At 42.2% G+C, this 9,444-nt stretch overlaps 1 protein-coding gene and 1 non-coding gene across 3 annotated transcripts; both read left to right on the forward strand.

Annotated features, from left to right (window-relative positions):
* Positions 1 to 616: 616 nt before the first annotated feature.
* On the forward strand, positions 617 to 698 carry trnas-cga (transfer RNA serine (anticodon CGA)). Its single transcript has one exon. It is a non-coding gene; the product is annotated as a tRNA-Ser (tRNA).
* Positions 699 to 1,948: 1,250 nt separating this feature from the next.
* gpr155b (G protein-coupled receptor 155b) lies at positions 1,949 to 8,884 on the forward strand. 2 transcript variants are annotated; one of them, XM_070841214.1, is made up of 19 exons: positions 1,949 to 2,109; positions 2,344 to 2,491; positions 2,651 to 2,780; positions 2,905 to 3,083; positions 3,664 to 3,816; positions 4,022 to 4,089; positions 4,243 to 4,414; positions 5,190 to 5,345; positions 5,457 to 5,540; positions 5,661 to 5,784; positions 5,926 to 6,010; positions 6,195 to 6,282; positions 6,527 to 6,770; positions 7,019 to 7,096; positions 7,181 to 7,335; positions 7,561 to 7,656; positions 7,738 to 7,802; positions 7,911 to 8,048; positions 8,750 to 8,884. In XM_070841214.1, exons 1-19 carry the CDS (start codon positions 1,961 to 1,963, stop codon positions 8,796 to 8,798), a joined length of 2,361 nt encoding a protein of 786 aa, XP_070697315.1. In that variant the 5' UTR covers positions 1,949 to 1,960; the 3' UTR covers positions 8,799 to 8,884. The 2 variants fall into 2 exon arrangements, with proteins under 2 accessions (XP_070697315.1, XP_070697314.1); XM_070841213.1 differs by lacking the exon at positions 8,750 to 8,884 and having other exon boundaries at positions 7,911 to 8,186.
* Positions 8,885 to 9,444: the final 560 nt, after the last annotated feature.

The raw sequence follows: 9,444 nt of genomic DNA on the forward strand, positions 1-9,444 counted from the left end.
GCTTGCACCAGTTTATAGTCTCTAATGTTTTCTTCCTGATATTTTTTTTTGCCTATAAATAATTATCTTCCCAAACATAGTATGACTTTGTTTTCAGTTTATTAGGCAAAATAAGGTGGATTTGGTGTTATTATCGCGGTCTAGCAACATATAAATAATACATTTCTCAGTGTTTTGGACTGACAGTGTTTGGACTTGTAATTGGTCAGAGGCGCCTGTTCAGGTTGTAAGGGCCTTCTCTTCTCTTTGGAGGCCACCAGGTCTTTTGCTGCCATACAATGGTTAAACTCTTCATGCAGAGAGTGTAACCCTAACTGTCCTGACTATGCTGAGTCAGGATATGCTACTCATTTATAGACATCAGTGTAGCATTAACAACGTTTAGAAATATGGATTAGAGTGAAAAGGACAGCAGAAGACCCACTTTGTTTGACCTACAGGGTAAGTGTCGATGAGTCTTTGAACACAATGAGGAAGCTGCATGGAAAAGACAGTAAAATGTCCACTGCTGTCCTAAATTTCCTAGATCTGAGTGGTGATTAAAGTAATATCTACATGCTAGAAAAATAAATCATATTGATGTTGATTATTGATATTGATTACTTGAGTTGTCGGAGCTGTGATGGCCGAGTGGTTAAGGCGTTGGACTCGAAATCCAATGGGGTTTCCCCGCGTAGGTTCAAATCCTACTCACAGCGTTGGTTGTCTCACATTTGGTCAATAAAAGAGGACGAAGCGAGGGATTAGTTCACTAACACAGATGTCAATGTACCATGCTGATATTCTGATGGAGGTTAATGAAACCTGAACTGGAACTGTTCTGCGAAATGGTCGGAAAGAATTAAAGATGAAAATTAACGCAACACCTTTACTTTCTCTCCGGCACTTCTAACCCGTTATTTTGTTTAAGGCACTGCTGTCTTTCAACCGGAGGAATTTTATGAACGTATTTAAGCGATGAATGGCGAAACCAGACTTCACTGTTATTGTATTTCCTTTCACATTGCTGCTGTCACACTGCTATAAAACACATGATGAGCTCAGAGTTTTCCGGAGATTTAATAATTTCCCTCATCACGTGAATGCAGCACCACACCGCACAATTTTATCCAATCAGAGTCGGAGCCTCAAGCGTATCTCGGCCATGATTGGCTGAATCGTCTGTCAGCTGATCTTCGGGGCGTTGCCTTTCCGGCAGCTGTCAGATTCAGGAGCGGAGAGCCTCGGACGCAAAACGGCAAAAACACTGGTTTGTCTAAACAGCAGGATAGACGAACCTTGTATGTTGAGCAGAGATGATCTTCTAAGTGACACAGGTAAGCACACCCCTTAACAACTCATTTTAGATAATATATCAGTGCCAGATGTGGATGGTGTAGCTCCCTCCTCTCTAACTAACGGTGTACATTCCCTGATGTTTTTAGCATGCACCTAGCTAGCGCTAACGGTCAGCTGGTAGAGACAACGATGTTATCATGGAAAGCACGTAGCTTCTTCAAGCACTTTAACGTGACATAACATTAGTTTTAGTTATCACAGTGTTGTCAGGTTTTTAAAAAATCTCCTGTCATTGAAATAAGCCAATGAACTTGACTGTGCTAACCACACAGTTTATGGTGCTGATTTAGCCAACGGTATGTTCACGTACGGGTGCATAAATAGGGATTCTTGGCACCTCGAGAGATTGTTACTCAGCCAACAGCCTCTCCTTCTGCATATATTTTAAAGCAATCCGTTTTTGTCTCATTCAGGTTTCCTCCAGCGGGATTACATTACATTTGAGCCTTCAGTTACTCACTCTTACCCTTTGCTCTGTATCATTACAGCTGTTTATTTTTATCTTCTCTGTTTTCACTTAGTCCTGCCATTGATTGTATGTTTTTACACTTTTTTCTTCTGCCAGCGTGCTGGTATTCCCAAGCTATCATCTGACCACTCTGACCCCCATCCCATCATCACCATGGAGACTGCCAGCAACTACGTGCTGATCCATGGGAAGAACATATCCCACAATACCTCTGCTGCAGTGCCCCACATGTCCATCGACAAGCTTTTCCCGGCTCTCCTTGAGTGCTTTGGCATCATATTATGTGGCTACATCGCTGGCAGGTAGGGCTGTGCTAGAACAGGTGCACGTTTGCCAAGGATCCGTAAAACAAATGGATGGTTGAAAAATAAACAGCAGCCTCCAACCATATGACAGTTAGATATTGAGTTTTACATGCAGCCATCATGTATGTATGAATGTATGAATTAAAGAGATACCCAATGAAAATTTGAAAGTGACAAGGGAAAAACTACTGTGGTTTTACTGTGGTCTTTTTTTTCCATTCCTACTCACAGAGCAGATATCATCACAGAGAGCCAGGCCAAGGGTTTGGGCAACTTTGTGTCTAAGTTTGCCCTTCCAGCTTTGCTCTTTAAAAATATGGTGCTGTTGGACTTTGGAGACGTCATCTGGGCATTTCTCTGGAGTGTCCTGGTCGCCAAGGTTGGTGTCTGTGCATCTGTGTGTATGTGTGTAGTTATAAAGTGTATGTACTTTCTATTTTATATTCTATATCGTTATGGTGAGGGGATAACGGATAATGAAAGTCTGATGTTGGTCATGTGAGATGACCTGACTTTGATGCTGCCCTTTTGTATGTAGGTGACAGTGTTTGTGCTGGTGTGCGTGCTGACTCTGATGGTGGCCAGTCCAGACAGCAGATACAGCAAGGCTGGCCTGTACGCCATCTTTGCTACACAGAGCAATGACTTTGCCTTAGGATACCCCATAGGTGAGGAGGACACACAACACTGACACAGATGTATACTCCACATACAAATTGTCAGTGAAGAAAAATACTGTATTTAAGGCTCAAAGAACATGCACCCTTCTCTTCTCTCTGTCTCTGTCTCCAGTTGATGCTTTGTATCGGAGCACATATCCTGAATACCTCCAGTACATCTATCTAGTTGCCCCGGTCTCCCTCATGCTACTCAATCCCATCGGCTTTGCGCTTTGTGAGGTGCAGAGGTGGAGGCAGGCCAGCCATTCACAACACAGCACTCTTGCCATCGTGGGAGTTGTAGTCCTACAGGTATTGTACATACAGATGTTTTTTCAGATTAATAACAAACCATAGAAAGTGAAACACACCTTCACGCCAAGAAATGACACAAAATAAAAATAAAAATTGTTAAAATGTTTGTGCAAAATGTTCATATGAATATGTTCATAAAGTACTCATACACACACACACACACACACAGTTGTGTGTTTTATTTTGAAAAACACAAATAAAATAGTCAAAAATAAATGTCACTGCTCTCTGCTACGTTTTCATCGAAGCAAACAATCCCATGTAACATGTTGTGTCTGCGTCTGGGAGACAGTTGATAACTATGGTTGGTGCTGGACAACATTTATCGTGAGTTTTCAAAGCGTGGTAATCAGACACAGTTTTAATGATAAATGCATTTTGAAATGATTAACTAACTGGTTTATCCTGAAACCCGTAACCGTCTCCTCCCTATTTACACCCTGAGAGATTGCAATACATTTCTTTTAGTTGGACAAGCTTAGATTTAGATTTGTGGGTCTTAGCTACTGTATTTTGAAGTTATTTTCTCTCTCTCTCTCTCTCTCTCTCTCTCTCTCTCTCTCACACACCTGTCCAGGTGTTGAAGAACCCAGTGGTGTTCATGGTAATAGTAGGAATCATAGCTCACTTCGCCCTGGGCCAGCAGATCCCTGCTGTGCTATCAGAGTTCATAGATGGCCTGGCTAACTCTTTTGGAGGGGCGGCCTTGTTTTACCTCGGCCTAACTATGGTGAGTTTAGTTTTGTTCAGTCTTTTATACCAACTTGTTTTAATGTTGACTATTTTGATCATATTGTGTTTTGATTGGCAAATGTAAATCATTTCTTTTAGCTTAGTAGAATTTATTTTGCTTAACTTAATTTCAACAGTTTTGGACTCTGTGTAAACGTGAAGGATATCATCAGAGTAAATTAATTTCTCTGTTTCTTTGGCAGGTCGGCCAGCTAAGAAAACTGACCAGAGACACTGGAGTTGCCTTGATTCTCCTCATTACAGCCAAACTGTAAGTGAGACTGGGATGGTGTGTGCATTTGTGATATAATGTTGGGTTGGAATTACTTACAGTGTACTGTATATTACTGTATATGGAAGTGTTTTAAATACATGTACTTTAACTGGTCATTAATGAAGCTTTATTTTCTGCTTGTCTCTCCAGCCTGGTGATGCCACTGGTCTGTAAAGACATGGTGGATATTTTGGATGTAGGCGTGAACAGCACCAGTCCCAACCACACTAGTCTGTCGAACTTTGCTTTCTTATATGGAGTCTTCCCAACCGCACCTAGTGTGGCCATCTATGCTGGACACTACAACATGGAGTTAGAAGTGGTGAGTACCATTGATGTAGTAATCCTACTTTCAACATCGATTTGTAAAAAAATTTTATTCAATACCGAAGCTACAAAACAATATTTGAAACAAAATGTTTAGGGACAGTTCAAGCACTCTTTGTGAAATGGATGAATCAGGACTTAAAGAAGAAGAACATCTACTTTAAAGCATCCTCTTGAGCTTTGAAGTGTGGCTGGAAGCATTTTGACACAGACAAAAGTTAATAAAATTCAAATTTATCGCTAGATGTCTGCCATTTAACTGTATCTACAATACTCATACAATAGAGTATTCATCCCCCACGCTTTGACACCACCCAGTTACATCTAGTAAATGATTAAGAATTTATGCCGTTTTACCTAAAAGGAAAAGAAGCACTATCAACATGGGAATCAGAAAGCTGTTCAGTGTGCTGGAGCGAGCAGAGGAAAGTTTGAAAAGTCTGAGCTGTGTCACAGCAAGTAGAAACACAAGCTAGCTTTGTTTGCTAATTTCCAGCCAATATTTGAGTTGACTTGAACCAAACTGTATTAAGTGTATTGTAATACCTATTGTTATAATTTAGATTGGCATCAAGGGAAAAGATGAAAGAGAAGATTTCCAATCCTCTCAAGACGGTGTTGAAATAAGTTTTGTCAGACGAGAGTTTGCTCACAGTATATTAAGAAAACATAAATAAAACAAAAATAAATTTGCTCAGTATCCAGATTGCATGTTAACACTGTCAGTAAGTGGTGTGTCTTGTATTTCTTTCTCTCTGTCCTTTCATTAGGTAACATCAGGGATGGTAATCAGTACGTTTCTGTCTGCACCGATCATGTACGTGTCGGCTTGGTTATTGACGATCCCTCTAATGGACCCAACCCCCCTGGTGACAGAGCTGGAAAACGTTAGCTTCAACATCAGCATTGTCAGTCTTGTAGCACTGGTAAGTATGTTTCCCCCAGTGGTTCAATCAGTCTGACAGGGAGTCATACTAAAATGCTGATTTAAAATGTATTATTTATATAAAATTATTTGTTTCTTTATTATTTCTCAGGTGTGGACCATAGTGGTGATGTTGCTAAGCAGGAAATTTAACAGACTTCCTCACCTCTTTGCCTTAAATCTTTTCCTGGCCCAGGTCAGTCTCCAGTCAGCTTATTGATTTAAAGTGCATCAAGGAAATGTTAATTGAGGACATCAGCTTCTCACAGACACTTTCCTATTCTACCTTAACCTGCTCTACTCTACTCTACTCTAGTTTTTGGTGTGTGTCAGTATGATCCTGTGGAACTTTTTGGTGAAACAAGAGGATAATCTGTTCGGCAAAGTTCTCACCTTCACTCTGCTCTATGGGTCTCTGTACAGCACCTACATTTGGACAGGTACGTGTGAACAAGTGTCAGTCTGGATATTTGTGAGCAGATACAAACAATTCGATTACATTTGGCTCACTAGTAAAATTAACTTTGTTTAGTTTGAACACACTGGTGCTTGAATGTAAATGTTTTGTTCTGTTTTTTCAGGTTTAATCCCTCTCTGTCTGGCTCTGACTAACAGAGATGATCTGCTGAGACTCCGACCAGGAGTATTCATGATTCTGGGTTGGGGGTAGGTCAGCACACCAAAATGCAATATGACTATTTTTTCTGTGAAAATCTTTGTTGGTTGAAATTAAAAAGCAACAGGTCTGTTGAAAAAAAAAAAACATGTTCTTTGACACAGTTAAGTTACATGACTTGGATTTCAGATAATAACAAACACATAAAAACTGTATGAACAACATGGTGTGTAGGGTTCCCTTCCTGACGGTCGGAGGTCTTCTGGTATTAGGAGAGAGGACTGATACCATCGACTCTGCCTTCTTCTATGGAAGGGCTCAGGTTAGAAAAACACCTGCTGCAATTCTATGTTACACTTCCTCTTTCTTCTATTCTATGCTGTTTATGTGTATTTTTCTTGTCTTCTGTCCTTCCTCCCCTCCGCTCAAGTCTTTCTATTTCCTATGGAAATCTGTCAATAAGTTCTGTATTATTAATAATCAGAAATTTTATACAAATCTCAGAATAATTGCAAAATGAATTAGTCCAGGAAGTTCTATCGATATTCTCTCCTCTCTGACCCCAGATAATCAGCACAGCAGTGGTGCTTGCGGTGAGCCTGGCACTCGGTGCGATATCTCTGATGGGTCTCAGCCAGGGAGACAGGGAGCAGAGAGGCTACCAGGCCCTGAACCGAGCTGCTGTAACAGGCATCAGTGATGAACCGAGACCCACTGGAGGCCTGGAGGATCCACCACCACCACCACCACCACAACAACAGCAGCAGCAGCCACAGTTGGCAAATTCCCCCGTCTGCAGCATCAACTCAGGTAGCTCAGTTCTGTGCTAACTCAGTTGGTTTATCCAGGGCTGGATTAAAAGCACTCATCCATCTGTTGGCAAATTTAGGTTTGAAATCCCATCGGCATTTAATGAAACCAGCGTTAAAACGGTGACAGAGTTTTGGAGGAGTAATATAAGCACAGTTGAACTTATAACTTGAACCATAACTTAACCAATTAACTCTCACCAAATGACCCGACATTAAATATTTGCACTGTTTCTGTTGCCTTGCCAGACGGCCATAGTTGCTCGCCTGTCCTGACCTTACCTGACATGATAGCCAACATGCAGAGGGAGCACACAAACAACACAGGTAACACAAAGGCATTTCCTTTTCCAGGAAATGAATATGAACTGTGACATTTTTCCGACCGGTCATGCTTGTTTCCCTCTCCAGACCACACTGGGGCACTGTGTGACGGGCAGCAGCAGGGTTCTTCCTCCTCTGAGCAGCCGCTGAACCTGCCGCCACCTGGGCTTCAACCCACAGATGATAAACAGACAGTCAGACACGTTTTGCTCTGTCTACTGCTCTTCGTCAGCCTGCTAGCAGTAAGGATACTTACTGTGTGTGTGTGTGTGTAATTATCAAATTAGCACAAAAAGGAGTCCAAGGAAATCACACATAAACACAGTTCAGATACGAGATGTTCATGAAAGTCCCCACAGTTTACTGAGTTGTATTTTAGGTGGCTAAATGTAATTTTCAGCTTCAGTGCTGACTGTAAAGATAAATGTCCTGGCGTCTGATTGGTGAATGTCTCTGTCTGTATGAAGAACCTGTCCAGCTGTCTGTGGTGGTTGTTCAACAAAGATCCAGGAAGACTTTACCTCGAACTACAGTTCTTCTGCGCCGTGGCAAACTATGGACAGGTACCACTGTGTGTCTTTTGTTAGTGTGCATTAAACGTGTCAACGTGTTCAACTGTGAATTTATCACTCTCTTTATCCCAGGGTTTCCTGTCGTTTGGGATCTTCGGTCTGGACAGACACCTCATCATCCTGCCTTTTAAAAAGAGGTGCGACGTCTAGATGATTGGCAGACTGTCTGACTCATTCATCACGGTTTTTAAATTCCTTTTGAGATCGAACACGCAGAAGTGGAATAATGTTTGTGTCTGTGTCAGGTTTCTCGGGCTGTGGCAGGGCAGGGAGGGTGAGGATTTGAGTCCCTCAGGTGTACCGGAGGAGGTCAGGCTCACCTGTACCCAGTTTGTTCGCTACCACAAAGACCAGTGTGTACAAGACATAGTGCACACACGCAGGTATGAGCACTGGTTTGTGTGTGTTCTGTCTGTGCATTTGCATGGGACATACAGTGTGTTTTGTCTTCTCTTCTCTCACATGTAAATGAAAACTGATTTCAAATTCTTTCCATATCTTCTGCTTATTCTATTATTTCTTTCTGTTTCTGTCAGTAAATGACCATGAAGTTAATTTCCACATTATTACTGTTGTGTTATTTTGTTTCCCCTTGTTTTTTTTTTTATGCATGTTCTCTATTTGTGGACCTGTTCTGCTGCTGTTCCAAGTTGTTCTTTATCTTAAAACAAAGTTTCAAGTTTCACCATGGTTATAGAAAAGACAGATAAGCTGTGACTACTGCTATTTTCACTCAACTACTGAACATTTCTAATGTTTCATTAATGTTGTAACCTTTTTAATATTATGGAGGCTATAGTAGTAGTTTGAGTCTTAAGAATGAAAATATGTATAAGGTTTTAGATGTTGAACAGGGAATTTAGCCACTCCAGTGCAAAACTTTTCAGAATCTTCTACTAACTAAAACACTTTGTTTCTGGATGTTTATGAGTTTTGGATGCTATTCTTTTTTTTTTATTTTAACATAAAATGCTTTCCACTATTCCTTTCCCCCTTGTCCTCCATTATTCCTCATTCTTTCTTTACTTCCCCTCATATTTCCTTTATTCCTCCCTGCTTTCCTTTGCCCTTTATCACACCCTAGTGGCTCAGGGGAGAGTGTGAGCGCTTCGACAGGTGAATCCTTCCTCTGATAATGACAGGTTTGGAGGAGGCGGAGGGCTGGATGAGGAAGCTTTGAGACATTCCCCCTCCCATCAGCCCCAGTACTTAGACTTGCATCAGGATCTTCAGGAGCAACTAAACCACGAGCCGCAGTGTCTGCACCAGATTCACCAATCTCACGATCCGGCCGAATCCTGCGGTGAAAGTTCGCTTCCATCCCGACCCCACCATGAGCCAGAGAATGAACATATTTCCAGCTCTGATATCCCAGAGGAGCAGATTTCCCACCCCCAGTCTGACCAAGCTCATGACCCAGATAATCCTCACCACCTACACCAGCATGACCTTGCTTTGAGCCCACCCCATCACCAACATCCCCAGTCCCATTTTGAAAGTGTATTCCGGGGCAGTGACTTGGTGGACTGGCTAGTTGAGCGGGGCCTGTGCGCCGGGCGGGCCGAGGCCCAACTGTATGGCGTCCGTCTTCAGCAGGGAGGAGTGTTAGATCACCTGACAGGCAAGCACAGCTTCAGGGATAAACCCACCCTGCTGTATCGCTTCACAGGGGGGGGAGGGGAGGGATGGTCCCAGAACATGTGAGGAGAAAAGAGGGGGAGGGAGAAAGATAGGGAGGAGGAGAAACGGAAGGTGAGAAAGAGGAGACAGAAAAGGAGG

This window comes from Pempheris klunzingeri, chromosome 12 (assembly GCF_042242105.1).
Source record: "Pempheris klunzingeri isolate RE-2024b chromosome 12, fPemKlu1.hap1, whole genome shotgun sequence".
NCBI classification, from domain to species: domain Eukaryota; kingdom Metazoa; phylum Chordata; class Actinopteri; order Acropomatiformes; family Pempheridae; genus Pempheris; species Pempheris klunzingeri.